Genomic DNA, 24,959 nt, shown 5'->3' with positions numbered 1-24,959 from the left:
TGCCTACTGCACTGCGGGGAGGGGGAATGGGGGGCATCAGTGACAGGCGCTGGCTCTGCATCAAAGATCAATTTGCTCCTGCTGCAACTAATTTGTAGATAATCCTAATTCACTTTTTTATTAACCCGTGGAGTTAAAAAAAATACAAACTGTTTAAGTAAAAGTAAAGTAAACAATGTGTGCAACAGCATTTACAACTGCCAGCAGAAATCTACTGATTCTTGCTGGCAGCAGTCCCTGGCCACACACAAACTCCCTTGTATAGGAAGCCTAAAATGACTTATTTGTATTTGTTTGTTTTTGTATCGTTAAATGAAAAACCTTGTGGGGATAGAGGGTTTGGCTGCACTATGACATCTTCACCTTAAGTGCCAGAGGAACTTATTCTTGCACTGAACTGAACAAATGAAAACCTTCATAGTTTTTACACTTTTATGTAAGTAAAATATATAAATACACATGTTGCTTATAACAACATTTTCTTAATGTGTTCCAGGTTCCCCACCTTCTGGTTCTGATGCCAACACAAACCAAGAAAGTAAGTGTTCTGCATACTTTTCAAAGTCATCAATCCACTAGAGGGGACCCGCTGAGTCTCACATCTGTGAATACCACCCAACGTGGTTCAACTTCAATTTGAACACATTGGGGTAGCATTCATTAATTAGGGATTCCGTGGGTCACCTCTAACGGAATGATGACTTTCATGATAATCATGTGATAGTATATTTTACATTGTGAGTTTTATGTAATAGAACCTTCGGGTTCTTTTTTAAATTTTGCAAAATACAATTGATGTATTTTACTCTATGAATAAATCTTTTGCGATGCCTTAAAAATCCCATCCGTCATTAAGCTTATTCTACTATTTTTCAAGAAACTTGCTATTTCTTATGCGGTGGGGAGATCAATCGCCAATTTGTATCTATGCTGTGGTACTATAGAACAATGGGATAGAGGTAATACAGATGGGAATACAGAGCTACAATCATTATACTTGAAGGCTAATCTTGCGATCTTGCCTTTACGTGATAACAGATTGTAGAAGTTCTGAAATACTTGAAGATGTTTTGCAACCCATCCAAGCAGTTCCCTCTTCTCTAATCATTAGAACTAGGAAAGCCACTTGACTGAGTGGTGAACCATCTTCAGCATTACCAAAAAAGTTGAGTTGACCTGCTACTAGCTATATCATCACCTGGACCAGGATGGGGCAGAGGCAGAGGAGGGACCAAACTTACCTACTGCACTGCTGGGAGGGGCAGCGGGGCATCAGTGACAGCCGCTGGCTCTACATCAAAAATCGATTTGCTCCTGCTGCAACTAATTTGTAGATAATCCTATTTCATTTTTTTATTAATCCGTGGAGTTAAAAAAAGTACAAACTGTTTAAGTAAAAGTAAACAATGTGTGCAACAACATTTACAGCTGCCAGCAGAAATCTAATGATTCTTGCTGGCAGCAGTCCCTGGCCAAATACAAACTCCCTTGTGTAGGTAGCCTAAAACTATTTATTTGTTTGTTTTTGTATCATGAAATTAAAAAACTTGTGGGGATAGGGGGTTGGGGTGCTCTATGATATCCTCACCTTAAGTGCCAGAGGAACGTATTCTTGCACTGAACTAAACAAATGAAAACCTTCATAGTTTTTACACTTTTATGTAGGTAAAGTATATAAATAACAACATTTTCTTAATGTGTTCCAGGTTCCCAGGGTTCTGGTTATGATGTCGACACAAACCAACAAAGTAAGTGTTCTGCATACTTTTCAAAGTCAGTGATTCAGAAAATATTGACTGCTAGTATTTCGCAGCTCATGTATTTTTCCTCAAATCTGTGAATACCACCCAACGTCTTTAAACTTCAATTTGTACCCATTGGGGTAACGTTCATTAATTAAGGATTCCGCGGGTCACCTCTAACGGATTGATGACTTTGACGATAATCATGTGATAGTCTATTTTACATTGTGAGTTTTATGTAATGGAACCTTCGGGTTCTTTTTTAAATGCTGCAAAGTAAAATTCATGTATTTTACTCTATGAATAAATCTTTTGTGGTGCCTTTAAAATCCCATCCGTCATTATAGTTATTTTTATGGCACAACCAAAAGATATATTTATAGAGTAAAATACATCAATTTTATTGTGCAAAATTTAAAAAAGAACCCGGAGGTTCCATAACATCAAACACACAATGTAAAATCAAAGATCATATGATTATCATCAAAGTCATCAATCCTCTAGAGGGGACCTGCTGAGTCTCAAATCTGTGAATACCAACCAACGCGGTTCAACTTCAATTTGAACACATTGGGGTAACATTCATCAATTGGGGATCCCGGGAGATCAATCAATGTGGTCGGGAGATCAATCGCCAATTTGTATCTGTGCTGTGTTACTATAGAACAATGGGATAGAGGTAATATTGGCGGGAATACGGAGCTCCAATCATTATATTTGAAGGCTAATCTTACCTTTAAGTTATAACAGATTGCAGAAGTTCTGAAATACTTGAAGATGTTTTACAACTCATCCAAGCAGTTCCCTAATCATTAGAACTAGGAAAGCCACTTGAGTGAGTGGTGAACCATCTTCAACATTACCAAACAAGTCCAGTTTAACTGCTACTAGCTTTATCATAACCTGGACCAGGATGGGGTGGAGGCAGAGGAGGGACCAAACTTACCTCCTGCACTGCGGGGAGGGGGAATGGGGGGCATCAGTGACAGGCGCCGGTTCTGCATCGAAGATCTATTTGCTCCTGCTGCAACTAATTTGTAGGTAATCCTAATTATTTTTTTTATTAACCTGTGAAGTTAAAAAAAGTACAAACTGTTTAAGTAAAAGTAAAGTAAACAATGTGTGCAACAGCATTTACAACTGCCAGCAGAAATCTACTGATTCTTGCTGGCAGCAGTCCCTGGCCACACACAAACTCCCTTGTGTGGGTAGCCTAAAACTACTTATTTGTATTTGTTTGTTTTTGTATTGTGAAATTAAAAAACGTGTGGGGATAGGGGGTTGGGGTGCACTATGACATCTTCACCTTAAGTGCCAGAGGAACTCATTCCTGCACTGACCTGGACGAATGAAAACCTTCATAGTTTTTACACTTTTAGGTAGGTAAATAATATAAATACACATGTTGCTTATAACAGCATTTTCTTATTGTCTTCCAGACTCCCAGGGTAATAGTTCTAGTTACCCCACAGGCAACCAAGGTAAGTGTTTGGCATACCTTTCAAAGCCAGTGATTCAGAAAATATTGACTGCTAGTTTTTGGTAGCTCATGTATTTTTTCCTTTAACCCCCCTGACGGTAAACACGAGCGTGACTCGGGGTTGGTTTTTCATGTTAGGATAGGCAAACCCGAGTCACGCTCGGGCTGGACGGGCTTACCTTTCGCTGGATCCACAGGCTTGGTTTACTCACCTTGTCCCTGGATCCAGCGATGCCACCCGCTGTGTGAGCGAGCGGGACCTCCTCGCTCGATTCACAGTGTTGTGTGCCGCCGATCTCCGTTCCCTGCGACGTTACGACGCACGGGGACGGAGAACGGCGCCAAATTAAAAAAAGTAAACAAACACATTACATACAGTATACTGTAATCTTATAGATTACAGTACTGTATGTAAAAAATACACACCCCCCTTGTCCCTAGTGGTCTGCCCAGTGTCCTACATGTACTTTTATATAATAAAAAATGTAATTTCTGCCTAAAAACTGTAGATTGTCCAAAAGTGTCCCTTTATGTCAAAAATGGTTTTAGATCAGCTAGAAAACAGCGATAATAAATTATAATCACTTGCAGAAATGTGCGATAGCGATTTGCGGGGAAATTCGTCATAAAAAAAATAAAATAATGACAGCGACAATTCTGCAACTGCAAATTTCAGTGATTTTGAGTTGATTACATTATTGAATAATTTTTATTATAATTATATTATTATTTGTTATAATTATTTATAATTATTTATTATATTATAATTTATAATTTTGTTTTAAAAAAAAAAATCATACCCGGGATGCCTACAAGACTCTTGCTTGGTCAGATTTAAGTGAGTTATTTCTAAAAATTACAGGCCTACAGTATAAAACGCCAATTTCCTTGCAAAATAAATGTACCGCTTTTGGTACGTAATTCCAGACAGAATCATACCGCCAGGGAGGTTAAGTAGGAATCAATACTGTTTTTACATTTTTTCTTTTTAAAATATGTTTGAATTTGATCAGCTTAGTCCTTGACTGACATCAGGATTGGGAAGGGGGGCGGCTGGGTCTACTTCTGGAATGCAGAGGCTCTGGCACCCCTAGAAATGTTGGAGGTGTTTAAAATGGAGACTTTTCCTTCTTGTGTATGGCAGGTGACAGGGGTGTTGCTACAGGAGTTGCAGTGGTTGCAATCACAACCTGGCCCCAGGCTCCAGGGGCATATGGACCCATGCTCCCCCTGTAAACCAGGATAGGAAGGGCAATGGCATATGGAGGAACCGATCCCCTCGAAATAATAATAAGCCTAAAAAACCTTATTACAGCCATTTCACCACTTTAAGTTTGGAAGTAACCTAAATGTATCAGCCATGCAATTTAGTTTTTAAGGTGTCACAATTCTAATGCAATAAAGTTATTTTTAAGGCACAACTAAAAGATATATTTATAGAGTAAAATACATCAATTTTATTGTGCAAAATTTAAAAAAGAACCCAGAGGTTTCATAACATGAAACACACAATGTAAAATCAAAGACCATATGATTATCTTCAAAGTCATCAATCCACTAGAGGGGACCCGCTCAGTCTCAAATCTGTGAATATCAACCAACGCGGTTCAACTTCAATTTGAACACATTGGGGTAACATTCATCAATTAGGGATCCCGCGGTTCACCTCTACTGGATTGATGACTCAGGCCCCATACACACCATAGAATCTATCCGCAGATAAATCCCATCAAATGGGTTTCTGCGGATAGATCCTATGGTGTGTACACTCCGTCGGATATTTATCCGCAGATAAATCTCCCCTGGGATGGATTTCCAGCAGATGGATATTTGCTGACATGCTCAACAAATCCATCTGCTCGTCTGTACAGACTTACCGGATCCATCCATCCATAGGGATTCCCCGCACGCGTCGTAATGATTTGACGCATGCGTGGAATTCCTTATATGACAGCGTCGCGCCCGTCGCCGCGTCATAATAGCGGCGACGCCGCGACACGTCATCGGCAGAGGATTTCAGCGCGGATTTCAATGCGATGGTGTGTACACGCCATCGCATAGAAATCTTCTGAAATCCTCGAGAGGATTTATCCGCGGATACGGTCCGCTGGACCGTATCTGCGGATAAATCCTCTCGTGTGTATGGGGCCTCATGATAATCATGTGATATTCTATTTTACATGATGAGTTTTATGTAATGGAACGTTCGGGTTCTTTTTTAACATTTGCAGAATAAATTTGATGTATTTTACTCTATGAATAAATCTTTTGCGGTGCCTTAAAAATCCGATCCCTCATTGAGTTATTTGTACTAGTTTAGAAGTAACTTGCTACTTCTAATGTGGTGGGGAGATCAATCGCCAATTTGTATCTGTGCTGTGTTACTATAGAACAATGGGATATAGGTAATTTAAGCGGGAATACGGAGCTCCAATCATTATACTTGAAGGCTAATCTTGCGATCTTACCTTTAAGGCCCCGTACTCACGACCAAACATGTCTGCTGAAACTGGCCCGCGGACCAGTTTCAGCAGACATGTTTGGTCGTGTGTAGTTACGAGCGTACAGAATTTCACCGTACATTTGCCCGCCGGGCCGTTTTTCAGCAGACATTTATTTGCAAACTTGTTTTAAAACCGTCCGCTCAAATCCTGTCCGAACGGACATGTTTGGTGGTGAGTACACAAAACCAACGTACAAAAACCCCGCGCATGCTCAGACTAAATGAGGCCACGGGAGCGCTCGTTCAGGTAAAACTCACGTTTGTTTGGGATATGGCACATTCGTCAATAGAAAGATTAATTCTAGCAATAGAACACTGAAGCAAACCACACAATAAACAACGCTTGATGCCGTCGTTTTATTCATTCTTCTCTTGCTATAAATAATCAGTTATTTAGCTCATGTTATTTCAACTGAGTTGTTCCATACTGAAAAGTGACATTTGTTAGCTGTGATGTAGTAAGATTTTAGCAATCTTTTATTGGCCCGACGTATCATATTTTTACTGGTCCTCCACATGTCTAATTTTTTGCTTTTAATGTTTAATGTTTATCTTTCCCACTTTATTTATGTGTTTATAGTTATGTCACCATTTAGAATATTTTAATAGGAAATTGTTTGGATTTTGCTTTTGTTTGTATATTTAACTGGATTATTTTGAAGGTTGTTTAAATTGTCTACCATGTTGGCACACCAAATGCCCCCCCCCCCATGAGTTAGTGAATATTTTAGATTAAACATTTTATTTGTTTGTAATGTTTGATGCCTAAAATAATACCCACAGTATTACAAACAATAGGCACGTTTTTAAAATCAACAAAAAGGCTTTTATTTTAGCAAATGATAAAAAGGAACAAAAACAGAATGGCAGCACTTGAACAGCTAGCAAAATACATGCAAACTTGCATTGTCAAACATGGTGAAGGCTAAACTAGCCAACCTCAGGAGGCACACAAACTAAAATCTGAAGCAGCAGCACATAACACCAAAGGAACCCAAGCTGTGGTAGTCCAAACAAGATGCCATTTGTGGGGGATCAAATGGAAGGCAGGGCATCAACGTCTCCTCTTCCTTGCAACCTTCCTTCCAGGCTGCCTTACAGCGGGTCTTCCCTGGGCCCTTGCAGGTGGGGATGATGTGGCAGCAGGAGTATGGTGTTGAGCAAGCCGGGCCGGGTCACATAGCCCAGTGTCTGGGGTCAGCAGCTCCCTCTGCATCCACCAAAGGGCCTCGTTGATCACACCCTTTGCCAGTAGCCTCTGCTCCTCCGTGCCTTGATTTAGATCGTGTGCCAGGGAGGCACTGTAGGCCTCAGTGGGGTTGAGGGGGGCCCTCATGATGGCACTCGCCTCCTTAATCATTTGGAGGCTGGCTTCCTCCACTGCCCCCAATTTCTTCTTTCGGCCTGGTGGCCTAATATAAAGGGGAGGAGCCTGGCTGGTGGTGGTTGTCCTGGGGAGCTGCTCAACGCCACTGGGCCCGGCCTCCTCCTGGCTGCCACTGACCCCTTCGGCCTGGCTGTCAGTGAGGAGAGGATCTGCCACCTCCTGGCTGGTCTCTTCTTCCTGTGTAAAAAAAAGGGACATGTTGTAATATATTTCGAAATATAATCACTCACATTTTCATGCTTGAATCTTATTTTTTGCCGTGAATTTAAACTTGAAAACAGACTCACCCTCTGACCCCTGCAGTTGTCATCCCTGACACCTATTTGTTTGCCCACGACTTTAGATTTTTGCTTCCCAGCTTGTATTTTATTAACCAATATCAAGTCAAGAATCAAACAATAATTAATATTATTCCATAAATAGTTAGGAAACTACTATACCTCATCATCGTAGAGGCGCAGATCTGCCTCTCTGTCAGCCAGGCCCTCTTCATCCGACTCTGCAGGGCTGTTGTGATCTGGGGAAGTCCCGCTTGGAGGTAGCGTGGAGGGAAGGTTGGGATTCAGACTTGACATAGATGGCCTGCCTTCCAGTTGATCCCGCAAAAATGACATCTGGCTGTAATACCACAGCTTGGGTTCCTTTGGTGGTCTTGCTGCTGCTCCAGATCTTAGCTGCTTTTGGTGAGCTTTGTATGCTCTCCTATATGTGCCCCTGAGGTTGGCAAGTTTATCCTTCACCATGTTGGCACTGCATTCTGGCACCCATGTCCTCATGTATGCTGCTAGCTGTTCAAGTGCTGCCGCTCGTACGTCCTTGTTATGGTAGGTGGGCTGCTTTGAATCCCACAGGATGGGCATTTCCCTAAATTTATCCAGCAAGTGCTGGATAATCTCTTGGGTCTGCAGGAGATCCATTGTTAAATGTTGATTTATTGATTTTTATTCTAGATTACAAAAAGAAAAAGAAACCAAAAACACAATTAAAAAAAGCCTCAGCACCTATATAGAAATACAAACACAGTGTCTCTTGTTTAGAAAATGCTGGCCAGCTCGGCCCCATTGGTTGGTTGTAGCTAACATTTTTTTTATACATGCCGCCCCTTTGGTTACATTGCAGTAAATAATTGAAATCTAGAACCATACACAATTATTACAAATGACAGCATTCATCAAGGCACTATTGCATGTGTAGATATCCTGCCCCTCAGCATTGATTACATGAAAGAAACTTCCTAATGACCTCTGTCCAACCAACACAGAACAATACTTGGCCTGATCTGAATACACCCTACATAATTGATAATGAGTCACAGCATTTTTGACCTCTCTACTTTGTGATGTCTACAAAAGCATTTGGGTATGAAAATCACATTCTGGTATCCAAGAGACATAATAGCTTAATAAAACTGTGCAACCAACAGACCAAACCCCCATCCCATGACTCTAGATTTTATAGCCCGCTGCTGATCCCATGTTTAAATTTCTTACCTGCCTCTCTCAAAATCCTCGTTTGTTACGCTCGATGAATTAACACGTAACGTACGTAATCACGTCAAGCGCCTTTTATCCACTCCGTGTATGTATGAAACGCCGCCCTCGTCACCTTTTCCATGCCCCTAATCAATTGAAAAAGTAAATATGGCGTTAACTGTGTAGGTTCTGGAATCGCGCGAATATTCTCCGCGTAACCTACGTCAATACGTTGTTGGCATTCGCGACACTCCGCATATGCAAGAATCTCCGCCCCTGACGGGACATTTCCTCATTTCCACGCCCCTAATCTCTGTGGGAAGGAAAGATGGCGATGTCACACGAGCGGGCACGGAGCTCTCATGGCGCAAGTGAAGGGACAGAGGCAGGACCGTCCCGATCCAGGCCTAAAAGATATAAAGCCACTAATATGGCGTTTGAAGAAATGGTGGAGTTGGTTTACATCATGAGGAGGAAGGATTATGATGGTGAATGTGGGCCCTACAAAACACCGAACCGTAGAAAGTCACACATAATGGACAAGGTGGCAAGGAGAATGAGGAGAATGTTTGGTGTCACCAGGTCCAAGGAGCAACTCCGGAAGCGTTGGTCCGATTTAAAATTGAGGGAGCCACATCACATGAAGAAGATACTCAAAATTCTGCGGAAAAGTAAGTCCATATTATTTAAGGGGGGGGGGGAATGTCTGCAATAATGTGTTGACATGTAGTTTTTCACATCTGCCTCCTTGGCCTGCTTGTACTTTTGAACACGTGTAGATACTGTATTGTGTTTATGTAAAATAACAACCTTTACCAAATTTCGTGAAATAGTAAACACGCGTAATATGACATTGTTTTGCAAAAATGCGACGTTACTCCAGGAACAACACACCTGGACATGGCTGACTGGCCCCAAACTTGGTTTTCAAACATTGTTGAATAGCAAAATCACAGAAATTAAATTGAGTGAATGTGACAGGCAAACAAGATTCATTCTCCAAAATGCAAATAAAGCTGATGTTTTAACATCTGGAAATGCAAAGCACCTGTGTCTCAACAATCAAAGTATATTTATTTGGAGGGTCGACGAGAATTAATGTTTTGGGGGGACATCCATGTGTGTCACTTCTTTGCAAAAAAGGGGCAGGATCAGAGCTTGGCCTAGAACTACGCCAAAAATGGAGGATTGCTGAAAGAATAAACAAACAAAAATCATCATAAATGTATCGTCTATGCAATGTGTGCGATTTATGATATACAATATCTGTGTGCTGATGAGTATACCTTTTTTTTTTCCTTATTTCTTATAGGGGAAAGAAGACGCCAGCAATTGGAGGAGGCAGAGAGGGCCAGACACCCACAAAATCAAACACCTCCACATGTTGAGGAGGAGGAGGCTGTGGAAGGAAGAGAGGAGGATGTGGAAGGAAGAGAGGAGGATGTGGAAGGAAGAGAGGAGGAAGACTTAACTCTGGATTTAGAATTCGGTGAAGATGAGGCGGAACTGGACGAAGCAGAATTGCGTGATTTTGAAGGGGTAGTGATGAATAAAGAAGGAGTTCTGGAAGAAGATGGAGGAGTCGTGGATGATGAGGGGGAGGTGGTGGAAGAAGGAGGAGTCGTGGAGGATGAGGCTGAGGTGGTGGAAGAAGGAGGAGTGATAGAAGATGAAGAAATTGGGGATGTGGAAATTATCAGGCCATCAGGTCAGTGTCACCCCAATATTAATAGGGCCAAACATATGCAGATAGGCCGGAAACTATTTACATATTTTGAATGCCAATTTGTTTGTTTTTAGGGGATGAAGATGGTGTAGCACATTTTTCACGTGCAAGTGCTTCAATAATTGTACAGCAAGTAATGGAGTGCAGCACGGAAATGGACAATATGCGGGAAAGGATGGTCGTCATGGAGCAGAATGTGCGAAATGTCATTTCAGAGTGTAGCACGGAAATGGACAACATGCGCCAAAGGATGCTAGTCATCGAACAGAATTACAAAAATATCATTGACATGATGGGCCGTGTCAAAGACTGAAACACAAAAGCCCATCCCCCGCCCACAAAACCATTTTTAATTTTTGTACTTTATAATACGCCAAAATTTCTAAATGCACACACAGTGTGCCAATATGTGCTATCTGCCATCACAGACTATCTATTGTCTGTGCTTTGTGGGTACAAACCCCTCCTCGATCCTCAAGTAGTTGAGAGGAAGAAGGGTTTGCTCCCACAAAACACAGACATTGATCACCCATGATGTCAGATAGCACATGTGGCCATTTGTCTGTTTAACCAATGACATTTGGCGATTTTTCACTGAATGTGTGCATTTAGAAATGTTGGCGTGTTCCAGTGTGAAAGCACACCATCCATGACTGACTGCTGTTCTTTTTTTATATTTTTGTTTGGTGTTGATCTTTTTTGGTTTGTAAATGTTTACAGTTTCAGATCACAAAACGAACAAGAAATCTCACCTAAAGAAATAAGTTAACTAATTTTCTTTAAAAACTAAAAAAATTTTTTGTTGTGTTAAAATGTTTTTTAAAAAATTATACACAAACAAATACAAAGCAAAAAAATGTTTTGTAGAAAAACAAGACCCAAACATTTCTAAATGTAAATAAATGTCTTCTAAAAAAAAAAAAAAAATAAAAATAAAAAAAATAAATTAAAAAATAACCAAAAAAAATTAAACATACATTATTCTGGGTTATTGAAAACCAAACTAAATAATAACTTTAATTTTGAACAAAAGTATAAAAAAATTATGTTTAGAAGTGTGTATATATATATATATATATATATATATATATATATATATATATATATATCTATCTCTAGAGATAGATATATAGGAGACAAGCCAAAAAATTCTGGCGTATAGTTTCAGTGAAATTATTCTTACATTGTGTTTCGATCAGTATTATTGCTAATCACTGTCAATAAAGACAAAAAACTAAATAATTCAAAGCCAATATTTTCTAAAAAAAATTAGCAGAAAATGTTTTCAGCCAAAAAATACACATTTCTTGTTGAAAAATGACTAAAATAAAAAAATTTAGTTGTGACATCAAAAGCAGAAAAATGAGTGGCTTCTTATTTCTAGACTGAATACCCAGTTAGTAGATGAGTGAATAATGTGCAAATGTGGTTAGTTAATACATCTGAGTAAGTAAATTTGGCACTAGAAGTGCACTATTTTTGGAGAGAACCAGGAAGACAGAAAAATAGAGAAAAAGCAGTAATGACAAACAACTGTATAAAGTCCAATGGTCTAATTATTTATTAGTTGTGAGAATATTCCTTTCTTTGGGGGGCCGAATTAGAAAGAAATATGATCTGGCATAGCAATGGCCCCCCGACCCATGAAGTACTCAACATATTTGTCGCGTACCTCACGAGCAGATTGGGGGGCCAAGCCAGCGCGACCAGTGTCCAGGCCAGGAATGTTCTCTGAGGGTAGTCCTGCCTCAGAGCCCATGGAGGCTAGGTACGTCTGGGAGTGCCTGCGTAGAAAATTGTGCAAAATGCAGCAGGCAAATATAATGGTGTTCAATTTATATTCCGCCAAATGTATCGATGTCAGGAACAGGCGGAACCGGTTGGAGAGTATCCCAAAGGCATTCTCGACTACCCTCCGAGCCCTGGACAACCGAAAATTGAACACCTTCCTCTCTAAGGTGAGGGTCCTCTGGGGAAAAGGCCGCATTAGGTGAGGTCCAAGGCCGAAAGCCTCGTCCGCTAGGAACACAAACGGAAGTCCTTCCACATTATCTTCATCTGGTGGCAATGCCAGACCACCAGTTTGGAGACGATCATAGAAATCATTCCGTGAGAACACTCCCCCATCTGACATCCGGCCGTTCTTCCCCACGTCCACATATAGAAACTCATACTGTGCCGACACCACCGCCATCAACACAATACTATGATAACCCTTGTAGTTATAATAGAAGGACCCCGAGTTGGGTGGGGGCACAATGCGGACGTGTTTCCCATCTATTGCTCCACCGCAGTTAGGAAAATCCCACCGCTCGGCAAATTGGGAAGCCACAGACTGCCATTCCTGTGGTGTGGAGGGTAGCTGTGGGGACAAACAAAAAAAGAGATTTAGTACTTTGGCACATAAACATTGCAAACATAATCCTACAAGCATCCTTGTGCAACTTTACATTTTTAAAATAGCATTTTCAAATTATGAAGGGAGAATTTCGGGGCACAAATATATAGGCCCACTTAATTAATAAGAGACTCCCCAGCCCTCTGATGGGGACAAAAACACTTTGAAGGGGGGGGGTGGGGGGTGTTTAAACTGTTTTTAGAAAACAAAACAAAAAAAAAAAAAGTGGCAAGGTGGGGGTTGGCCCGAAGATAGCATGCTGGACAGGTTAATATTGGGTAAGATCCAAATATGCAGGTAGGCCAAAATAAAAAGAACATGTAAAAGCTGATATCAACATGCATAGGGAGAAAAGGGAACGTTAGTTAAACACACAGCATATCTGGGAAATAAAATAAAAAGTTAGTTTGCCACATTATTAAAGACACATTGTGAGGTTAAAATGAGGGAACTTACCTTAATATACTCCTCGTGCAGAACTTTGATGATGGCAGCACACGTGTCCGGTATGATGACCCCAAGCGCCTGCGGAGAGATGCCTGTCGAGAACTTGAGGTCCTGCAGGCTCCTCCCAGTCGCCAGGTACCGCAACGTGGCAATAAGCCTCTGCTCGGCCGTGATGGCTCGGCGCATCATAGTGTCCTGCCTCATCATATAGGGGGACAGAAGATCCAGCAGACTGTTGAATACGGGGTCCGTCATGCGGAGAAAATTCCTATAGTCATTAGGATTATTCTCCTGGATTTCCCTAAGCAGAGGCATATGTGAGAACTGGTCACGCTGGCGCAACCAATTCTTGGTCCAGAAACGCCTCCGCCCCCTGTTTCTGGCCAAAGTACTGGAATAATGAACATATCCAGCAGCCATCCCATAAACAGCACCAACTCGCGAAAATTGACGCTGCTGCTCCATCATGGCTTCAAACCGGCCGGCTGGTCAGTCAAGAACACACTCCAACAGAAAGCACAATCAAATCCAGCGGTACCTGCAAAGAACGCACGACACACAGATACGAACGCACAGTACGAAACTGCAAAGCAGAACGAACTGCACGCCTGTACCCGAATGCCAACTACGTACCCACAAGCACACGCACTGAACGAGAAAATACTACCTGCTAAAGCCTGGAGACCGAGAAGCGCGAATCAGCTCTAACCAAACCTTCACTAACACGAGCAAAGCCGTAACTAGCAAAAGCGGAACAGAGGGCGTCGCCATTGACTTTGGCCTTTCCCTTTATAGTGACGTCAAACGTGGATTACGTGCACGCGTTCAGGTCCGCAGGGAAATATGGTCCGCTGGTGTGTACAAGCCAGCGGGCCAAATGAAAAAACAGCCTTGTACGCCGGAAACAGCCCGTCGGACATTTCGAGCGAACATGTTTGGTCGTGAGTACTCGGCCTAAGTTATAACAGATTGCAGAAGTTCTGAAATACTTGAAGATGTTTTACAACCCATCTAAACAGTTCCCTAATCATTAGAACTTGGAAAGCCACTTGAATGAGTGGTGAACCGTCTTTAACATTACCGAACAAGTCCAGTTGAACTGCTACTAGCTATATCATAACCTGGACCAGGATGAGGCGGAGACAGAGGAGGGACCAAACTTGCCTACTGCACTGCGGGGAGGGGGAATGGGGGGCATCAGTGACAGGCGCTGGCTCTGCATCAAAGATCAATTTGCTCCTGCTGCAACTAAATTGTAGATAATCCTAATTCACTTTTTTATTAACCCGTGGAGTTAAAAAAAGTACAAACTGTTTAAGTAAAAGTAAAGTAAACAATGTGTGCAACAGCATTTACAACTGACAGCAGAAATCTACTGATTCTTGCTGGCAGCAATCCCTGGCCACACACAAACTCCCTTGTATAGGAAGCCTAAAACGACTTATTTGTATTTGTTTGTTTTTGTAACGTAAAATGGGGATAGGGGGTTTGGCTGCACTATGACATCTTCACCTTAAGTGCCAGAGGAACTTATTCTTGCACTGAACTGAACAAATGAAAACCTTCATAGTTTTTACACTTTTATGTAGGTAAAATATATAAATACACATGTTGCTTATAACAACATTTTCTTAATGTGTTCCAGGTTCCCCACCTTCTGGTTCTGATGCCAACACAAACCAAGAAAGTAAGTGTTCTGCATACTTTTCAAAGTCATCAATCCACTAGAGGGGACCCGCTGAGTCTCACATCTGTGAATACCACCCAACGTGGTTCAACTTCAATTTGAACACATTGGGGTAGCATTCATTAATTAGGGATTCCACGGGTCACCTCTAACGGAATGATGACTTTCATGATAATCATGTGATAGTATATTTTACATTGTGAGTTTTATGTAATAGAACCTTCGGGTTCTTTTTTAAATTTTGCAAAATACAATTGATGTATTTTACTCTATGAATAAATCTTTTGCGATGCCTTAAAAATCCCATCCGTCATTAAGCTTATTCTACTATTTTTCAAGAAACTTGCTATTTCTTATGTGGTGGGGAGATCAATCGCCAATTTGTATCTATGCTGTGGTACTATAGAACAATGGGATAGAGGTAATACAGATGGGAATACGGAGCTACAATCATTATACTTGAAGGCTAATCTAGCGATCTTGCCTTTACGTGATAACAGATTGTAGAAGTTCTGAAATACTTGAAGATGTTTTGCTACCCATCCAAGCAGTTTCCTCTTCTCTAATCATTAGAACTAGGAAAGCCACTTGACTGAGTGGTGAACCATCTTCAGCATTACCAAAAAAGTTGAGTTGACCTGCTACTAGCTATATCATCACCTGGACCAGGATGGGGCAGAAGCAGAGGAGGGACCAAACTTACCTACTGCACTGCTGGGAGGGGCAGCGGGTTATCAGTGACAGCGGCTGGCTCTACATCAAAAATCGATTTGCTCTTGCTGCAACTAATTTGTAGATAATCCTATTTAATTTTTATATTAATCCGTGGAGTTAAAAAAAAGTACAAACTGTTTAAGTAAAAGTAAACAATGTGTGCAACAACATTTACAGCTGCCAGCAGAAATCTAATGATTCTTGCTGGCAGCAGTCCCTGGCCAAATACAAACTCCCTTGTGTAGGTAGCCTAAAACTATTTATTTGTATTTGTTTGTTTTTGTATCAAGAAATTAAAAAAAAATTGTGGGGATAGGGGGTTGGGGTGCTCTATGATATCCTCACCTTAAGTGCCAGAGGAACGTATTCTTGCACTGAACTAAACAAATGAAAACCTTCATAGTTTTTACACTTTTATGTAGGTAAGATATATAAATAAACATGTTGCTTATAACAACATTTTCTTAATGTGTTCCAGGTTCCCAGGGTTCTGGTTATGATGTCGACACAAACCAACAAAGTAAGTGTTCTGCATACTTTTCAAAGTCAGTGATTCAGAAAATATTGACTGCTAGTATTTCGCAGCTCATGTATTTTTCCTCAAATCTGTGAATACCACCCAACGTCTTTAAACTTCAATTTGTACCCATTGGGGTAGCGTTCATTAATTAAGGATTCCGCGGGTCACCTCTAATGGATTGATGACTTTGACGATAATCATGTGATAGTCTATTTTACATTGTGAGTTTTATGTAATGGAACCTTCGGGTTCTTTTTTAAATGCTGCAAAGTAAATTTCATGTATTTTACTCTATGAATAAATCTTTTGTGGTGCCTTTAAAATCCCATCCGTCATTATAGTTATTTTTATGGCACAACCAAAAGATATATTTATAGAGTAAAATACATCAATTTTATTGTGCAAAATTTAAAAAAGAACCTGGAGGTTCCATAACATCAAACACACAATGTAAAATCAAAGATCATATGATTATCATCAAAGTCATCAATCCTCTAGAGGGGACCTGCTGAGTCTCAAATCTGTGAATACCAACCAACGCAGTTCAACTTCAATTTGAACACATTGGGGTAACATTCATCAATTGGGGATCCCGTGGCTCACCTCTAGTGGATTGATAACTGATGATTATCATGTGATATTCTATTTTACATGGTGAGTTTTATAAAATGGAACGTTCAGGTTCTTTTTTAACATTCGCTTAATAAATTTGATATATTTTACATCTTTTGCGGTGCCTTAAAAATCTGATCCCTCAATGAGTTATTTGTACTAGTTTAGAAGTAACTTGCTACTTCTAATGTGGTGGGGAGATCAATCGCCAATTTGTATCTGTGCTGTGTTACTATAGAACACTGGGATAGAGGTAATATAGGCGGGAATACGGAGCTCCAATCATTATATTTGAAGGCTAATCTTACCTTTAAGTTATAACAGATTGCAGAAGTTCTGAAATACTTGAAGATGTTTTACAACCCATCCAAGCAGTTCCCTAATCATTAGAACTAGGAAAGCCACTTGAGTGAGTGGTGAACCATCTTCAACATTACCAAACAAGTCCAGTTTAACTACTACTAGCTATATCATAACCTGGACCAGGATGGGGTGGAGGCAGAGGAGGGATCAAACTTACCTCCTGTACTGCGGGGAGGGGGAATGGGGGGCATCAGTGACAGGCACCGCCTCTGCATCGAAGATCTATTTGCTCCTGCTGCAACTAATTTGTAGGTAATCCTAATTATTTTTTTATTAACCTGTGGAGTTAAAAAAAGTACAAACTGTTTAAGTAAAAGTAAAGTAAACAATGTGTGCAACAGCATTTACAACTGCCAGCAGAAATCTACTGATTCTTGTTGGCAGCAGTCCCTGGCCACACACAAACTCCTTTGCGTGGGTAGCCTAAAACTACTTATTTGTATTTGTTTGTTTTTGTATTGTGAAATTAAAAAACTTGTGGGGATAGGGGGTTGGGGTGCATTATGACATCTTCACCTTAAGTGCCAGAGGAACTCACTCCTGCACTGACCTGGACGAATGAAAACCTTCATAGTTTTTACACTTTTATGTAGGTAAATAATATAAATACACATGTTGCTTATAACAGCATTTTCTTATTGTCTTCCAGACTCCCAGGGTAATAGTTCTAGTTACCCCACAGGCAACCAAGGTAAGTGTTTGGCATACCTTTCAAAGCCAGTGATTCAGAAAATATTGACTGCTAGTTTTTGGTAGCTCATGTATTTTTTCCTTTAAGTAGGAATCAATACTGTTTTTACATTTTTTCTTTTTAAAATATGTTTGAATTTGATCAGCTTAGTCCTTGACTGACATCAGGACTGGGAAGGGGGGCGGCTGGTTCTACTTCTGGAATGCAGAGGCTCTGGCACCCCTAGAAATGTTGGAGGTGTTTAAAATGGAGACTTTTCCTTCTTGTGTATGGCAGGTGACAGGGGTGTTGCTACAGGAGTTGCAGTGGTTGCAATCACAACCTGGCCCCAGGCTCCAGGGGCATATGGACCCATGCTCCCTCTGTAAACCAGGATAGGAAGGGCAATGGCATATGGAGGAACCGATCCCCTCTAAATAATAATAAGCCTAAAAAACCTTATTACAGCCATTTCACCACTTTAAGTTTGGAAGTAACCTAAATGTATCAGCCATGCAATTTAGTTTTTAAGGTGTCACAATTCTAATGCAATAAAGTTATTTTTAAGGCACAACTAAAAGATATATTTATAGAGTAAAATACATAAATTTTATTGTGCAAAATTTAAAAAAGAACCCAGAGGTTTCATAACATGAAACACACAATGTAAAATCAAAGACCATATGATTATCTTCAAAGTCATCAATCCACTAGAGGGGACCCGCTGAGTCTCAAATCTGTGAGTATCAACCAACGCGGTTCAACTTCAATTTGAACACATTGGGGTAACATTCATCAATTAGGGATCCCGCGGTTCACCTCTGGTGGATTGATGACTGATGATAATCATGTGATATTCTATTTTACATGATGAGTTTTATGTAATGGAACGTTCGGGTTCTTTTTTAACATTTGCAGAATAAATTTGATGTATTTTACTCTATGAATAAATCTTTTGCGGTGCCTTAAAAATCTGATCCCTCATTGAGTTATTTGTACTAGTTTAGAAGTAATGTGCTACTTCTAATGTGGTGGGGAGATCAATCGCCAATTTGTATCTGTGCTGTGTTACTATAGAACAATGGGATATAGGTAATTTAAGCGGGAATACGGAGCTCCAATCATTATACTTGAAGGCTAATCTTGCGATCTTACCTTACCTTGCATCAAAGATCAACTTGCTCCTGCTCCTAATTTGTAGATAATCCTAATTCACTTTTTTATTAACCCGTGGAGTTAAAAAAAGTACAAACTGTTTAAATAAAAGTAAAGTAAACAATGTGTGCAACAGCATTTACAACTGCCAGCAGAAATCTACTGATTCTTGCTGGCAGCAGTCCCTGGCCACACACAAACTCCCTTGTATAGGAAGCCTAAAACGACTTATTTGTATTTGTTTGTTTTTGTATCGTAAAATGAAAAACCTTGTGGGGATAGGGGGTTTGGCTGCACTATGACATCTTCACCTTAAGTGCCAGAGGAACTTATTCTTGCACTGAACTGAACAAATGAAAACCTTCATAGTTTTTACACTTTTATGTAGGTAAAATATATAAATACACATGTTGCTTATAACAACATTTTCTTAATGTGTTCCAGGTTCCCCACCTTCTGGTTCTGATGCCAACACAAACCAAGAAAGTAAGTGTTCTGCATACTTTTCAAAGTCATCAATCCACTAGAGGGGACCCGCTGAGTCTCACATCTGTGAATACCACCCAACGTGGTTCAACTTCAATTTGAACACATTGGGGTAGCATTCATTAATTAGGGATTCCGTGGGTCACCTCTAACGGAATGATGACTTTCATGATAATCATGTGATGGTATTTTTTACATTGTGAGTTTTATGTAATAGAACCTTCGGGTTCTTTTTTAAATTTTGCAAAATACAATTGATGTATTTTACTCTATGAATAAATCTTTTGCGATGCCTTAAAAATCCCATCCGTCATTAAGCTTATTCTACTATTTTTCAAGAAACTTGCTATTTCTTATGTGGTGGGGAGATCAATCGCCAATTTGTATCTATGCTGTGGTACTATAGAACAATGGGATAGAGGTAATACAGATGGGAATACGGAGCTACAATCATTATACTTGAAGGCTAATCTTGCGATCTTGCCTTTACGTGATAACAGATTGTAGAAGTTCTGAAATACTTGAAGATGTTTTGCAACCCATCCAAGCAGTTCCCTCTTCTCTAATCATTAGAACTAGGAAAGCCACTTGAGTGAGTGGTGAACCATCTTCAGCATTACCAAAAAATTTGAGTTGAACTGCTACTAGCTATATCATCACCTGGACCAGGATGGGGCGGAGGCAGAGGAGGGACCAAACTTACCTACTGCACTGCTGGGAGGGGCAGCGGGGCATCAGTGACAGCCGCTGGCTCTACATCAAAAATCGATTTGCTCCTGCTGCAACTAATTTGTAGATAATCCTATTTCATTTTTTTATTAATCCGTGGAGTTAAAAAAAGTACAAACTGTTTAAGTAAAAGTAAACAATGTGTGCAACAACATTTACAGCTGCCAGCAGAAATCTAATGATTCTTGCTGGCAGCAGTTCCTGGCCAAATACAAACTCCCTTGTGTAGGTAGCCTAAAACTATTTATTTGTATTTGTTTGTTTTTGTATCATGAAATTAAAAAACTTGTGGGGATAGGGGGTTGGGGTGCTCTATGATATCCTCACCTTAAGTGCCAGAGGAACGTATTCTTGCACTGAACTAAACAAATGAAAACCTTCATAGTTTTTACACTTTTATGTAGGTAAAGTATATAAATAAACATGTTGCTTATAACAACATTTTCTTAATGTGTTCCAGGTTCCCAGGGTTCTGGTTCTGATGTCGACACAAACCAACAAAGTAAGTGTTCTGCATACTTTTCAAAGTCAGTGATTCAGAAAATATTGACTGCTAGTATTTCGCAGCTCATGTATTTTTCCTCAAATCTGTGAATTCCACCCAACGTCTTTAAACTTCAATTTGTACCCATTGGGGTAGCGTTCATTAATTAAGGATTCCGCGGGTCACCTCTAACGGATTGATGACATAGGCCTCGTACACACGGCCGAGGAACTCGACGTGCCAAACACATCGAGTTCCTCGGCCAGTTCAGCCCTGAAGCCGCCGAGGAGCTCGGCGGGACGAGAGCTCCCATAGAACAACGAGGAAATAGAGAACATGTTCTCTATTTCCTCGCCGAGCTCCTCGTCGGCTTCCTCGGCCGAAAGTGTACACACGACCAGTTTCCTCGGCAGAATTCAGCCAGAAACTCGGTCGGAAGCTGAATTCTGCCGAGGAAACTGGTCGTGTGTACGGGGCCTTTGACGATAATCATGTGATAGTCTATTTTACATTGTGAGTTTTATGTAATGGAACCTTCGGGTTCTTTTTTAAATGCTGCAAAGTAAAATTCATGTATTTTACTCTATGAATAAATCTTTTGTGGTGCCTTTAAAATCCCATCCGTCATTATAGTTATTTTTATGGCACAACCAAAAGATATATTTATAGAGTAAAATACATCAATTTTATTGTGCAAAATTTAAAAAAGAACCCGGAGGTTCCATAACATCAAACACACAATGTAAAATCAAAGATTATATGATTATCATCAAAGTCATCAATCCTCTAGAGGGGACCTGCTGAGTCTCAAATCTGTGAATACCAACCAACGCGGTTCAACTTCAATTTGAACACATTGGGGTAACATTCATCAATTGGGGATCCCGTGGCTCACCTCTAGTGGATTGATAACTGATGATTATCATGTGATATTCTATTTTACATGGTGAGTTTTATAAAATGGAACGTTCAGGTTCTTTTTTAACATTCGCTTAATAAATTTGATATATTTTACATCTTTTGCGGTGCCTTAAAAATCTGATCCCTCAATGAGTTATTTGTACTAGTTTAGAAGTAACTTGCTACTTCTAATGTGGTGGGGAGATCAATCGCCAATTTGTATCTGTGCTGTGTTACTATAGAACAATGGGATAAAGGTAATATAGGCGGGAATACAGAGCTCCAATCATTATATTTGAAGGCTAATCTTACCTTTAAGTTATAACAGATTGCAGAAGTTCTGAAATACTTGAAGATGTTTTACAACCCATCCAAGCAGTTGCCTAATCATTAGAACTAGGAAAGCCACTTGAGTGAGTGGTGAACCATCTTCAACATTACCAAACAAGTCCAGTTTAACTGCTACTAGCTATATCATAACCTGGACCAGGATGGGGTGGAGGCAGAGGAGGGACCAAACTTACCTCCTGCACTGCGGGGAGGGGGAATGGGGGGCATCAGTGACAGGCGCCGGCTCTGCATCGAAGATCTATTTGCTCCTGCTGCAACTAATTTGTAGGTAATCCTAATTATTTTTTTCATTAACCTTTGGAGTTAAAAAAAGTACAAACTGTTTAAGTAAAAGTAAAGTAAACAATGTGTGCAACAGCATTTACAACTGCCAGCAGAAATCTACTGATTCTTGCTGGCAGCAGTCCCTGGCCACACACAAACTCCTTTGTGTGGGTAGCCTAAAACTACTTATTTGTATTTGTTTGTTTTTGTATTGTGAAATTAAAAAACTTGTGGGGATAGGGGGTTGGGGTGCATTATGACATCTTCACCTTAAGTGCCAGAGGAACTCACTCCTGCACTGACCTGGACGAATGAAAACCTTCATAGTTTTTACACTTTTATGTAGGTAAATAATATAAATACACATGTTGCTTATAACAGCATTTTCTTATTGTCTTCCAGACTCCCAGGGTAATAGTTCTAGTTACCCCACAGGCAACCAAGGTAAGTGTTTGGCATACCTTTCAAAGCCAGTGATTCAGAAAATATTGACTGCTAGTTTTTGGTAGCTCATGTATTTTTTCCTTTAAGTAGGAATCACGACTGTTTTTACATTTTTTCTTTTTAAAATATGTTTGAATTTGATCAGCTTAGTCCTTGACTGACATCAGGACTGGGAAGGGGGGCGGCTGGGTCTACTTCTGGAATGCAGAGGCTCTGGCACCCCTAGAAATGTTGGAGGTGTTTAAAATGGAGACTTTTCCTTCTTGTGTATGGCAGGTGACAGGGGTGTTGCTACAGGAGTTGCAGTGGTTGCAATCACAACCTGGCCCAAAGCTCCAGGGGCATATGGACCCATGCTCCCCCTGTAAACCAGGATAGGAAGGGCAATGGCATATGGAGGAACCGATCCCCTCTAAATAATAATAAGCCTAAAAAACCTTATTACAGCCATTTCACCACTTTAAGTTTGGAAGTAACCTAAATGTAACAGCCATGCAATTTAGTTTTTAAGGTGTCACAATTCTAATGCAATAAAGTTATTTTTAAGGCACAACTAAAAGATATATTTATAGAGTAAAATACATCAATTTTATTGTGCAAAATTTAAAAAAGAACCCAGAGGTTTCATAACATGAAACACACAATGTAAAATCAAAGACCATATGATTATCTTCAAAGTCATCAATCCACTAGAGGGGACCCGCTGAGTCTCAAATCTGTGAATATCAACCAACACGGTTCAACTTCAATTTGAACACATTGGGGTAACATTCATCAATTAGGGATCCCGCGGTTCACCTCTAGTGGATTGATGACTGATGATAATCATGTGATATTCTATTTTACATGATGAGTTTTATGTAATGGAACGTTCGGGTTCTTTTTTAACATTTGCAGAATAAATTTGATGTATTTTACTCTATGAATAAATCTTTTGCGGTGCCTTAAAAATCCGATCCCTCATTGAGTTATTTGTACTAGTTTAGAAGTAACTTGCTACTTCTAATGTGGTGGGGAGATCAATCGCCAATTTGTATCTGTGCCGTGTTACTATAGAACAATGGGATATAGGTAATTTAAGCGGGAATACGGAGCTCCAATCATTATACTTGAAGGCTAATATTGCGATCTTACCTTTAAGTTATAACAGATTGCAGAAGTTCTGAAATACTTGAAGATGTTTTACAACCCATCTAAACAGTTCCCTAATCATTAGAACTTGGAAAGCCACTTGAATGAGTGGTGAACCGTCTTTAACATTACCGAACAAGTCCAGTTGAACTGCTACTAGCTATATCATAACCTGGACCAGGATGAGGCGGAGGCAGAGGAGGGACCAAACTTACCTCCTGCACTGCGGGGAGGGGGAATGGGGGGCATCAGTGACAGGCGCTGGCTCTGCATCAAAGATCAATTTGCTCCTGCTGCAACTAATTTGTAGATAATCCTAATTCACTTTTTTATTAACCCGTGGAGTTAAAAAAAGTACAAACTGTTTAAGTAAAAGTAAAGTAAACAATGTGTGCAACAGCATTTACAACTGCCAGCAGAAATCTACTGTTTCTTGCTGGCAGCAGTCCCTGGCCACACACAAACTCCCTTGTATAGGAAGCCTAAAACGACTTATTTGTATTTGTTTGTTTTTGTATCGTAAAATGAAAAACCTTGTGGGGATAGGGGGTTTGGCTGCACTATGACATCTTCACCTTAAGTGCCAGAGGAACTTATTCTTGCACTGAACTGAACAAATGAAAACCTTCATAGTTTTTACACTTTTATGTAGGTAAAATATATAAATACACATGTTGCTTATAACAACATTTTCTTAATGTGTTCCAGGTTCCCCACCTTCTGGTTCTGATGCCAACACAAACCAAGAAAGTAAGTGTTCTGCATACTTTTCAAAGTCATCAATCCACTAGAGGGGACCCGCTGAGTCTCACATCTGTGAATACCACCCAACGTGGTTCAACTTCAATTTGAACACATTGGGGTAGCATTCATTAATTAGGGATTCCGTGGGTCACCTCTAACTGAATGATGACTTTCATGATAATCATGTGATAGTATATTTTACATTGTGAGTTTTATGTAATAGAACCTTCAGGTTCTTTTTTAAATTTTGCAAAATACAATTGATGTATTTTACTCTATGAATAAATCTTTTGCGATGCCTTAAAAATCCCATCCGTCATTAAGCTTATTCTACTATTTTTCAAGAAACTTGCTATTTCTTATGTGGTGGGGAGATCAATCACCAATTTGTATCTATGCTGTGGTACTATAGAACAATGGGATAGGACCTTCCCCTTCCGGTGGAAGCCAGATGACATTACCTATCTGGGCATTAAGCTACCGACCAACTTATCAGATCTCTACGATAAGAATTTCCTGAGCGAGTTGAAAGCCGTTCAGCAAGATTTGC

General features: G+C 40.2%; 1 protein-coding gene across 1 annotated transcript in view; it reads left to right on the top strand.

The window, feature by feature from the left end:
* The window catches only part of LOC120935607 (hornerin-like), a 332,059-nt gene that overhangs the window by 264,776 nt on the left and 42,324 nt on the right, over positions 1–24,959 (top strand). The window contains exons 63-72 of the mRNA XM_040347655.1: positions 497–538; positions 1,707–1,748; positions 3,182–3,223; positions 14,801–14,842; positions 16,035–16,076; positions 17,701–17,742; positions 19,321–19,362; positions 20,552–20,593; positions 22,493–22,534; positions 24,374–24,415. Of these exons, the coding sequence (XP_040203589.1) occupies positions 497–538; positions 1,707–1,748; positions 3,182–3,223; positions 14,801–14,842; positions 16,035–16,076; positions 17,701–17,742; positions 19,321–19,362; positions 20,552–20,593; positions 22,493–22,534; positions 24,374–24,415 (420 nt within the window). The remainder of the gene's footprint in view (positions 1–496; positions 539–1,706; positions 1,749–3,181; positions 3,224–14,800; positions 14,843–16,034; positions 16,077–17,700; positions 17,743–19,320; positions 19,363–20,551; positions 20,594–22,492; positions 22,535–24,373; positions 24,416–24,959) is intronic.

The sequence above is a fragment of the Rana temporaria genome, chromosome 4, assembly GCF_905171775.1.
Source record: "Rana temporaria chromosome 4, aRanTem1.1, whole genome shotgun sequence".
NCBI classification, from domain to species: domain Eukaryota; kingdom Metazoa; phylum Chordata; class Amphibia; order Anura; family Ranidae; genus Rana; species Rana temporaria.
The sequence above is the reverse complement of the archived record's forward strand: the minus strand, read 5'-3'. Positions and strand labels throughout refer to the sequence as shown.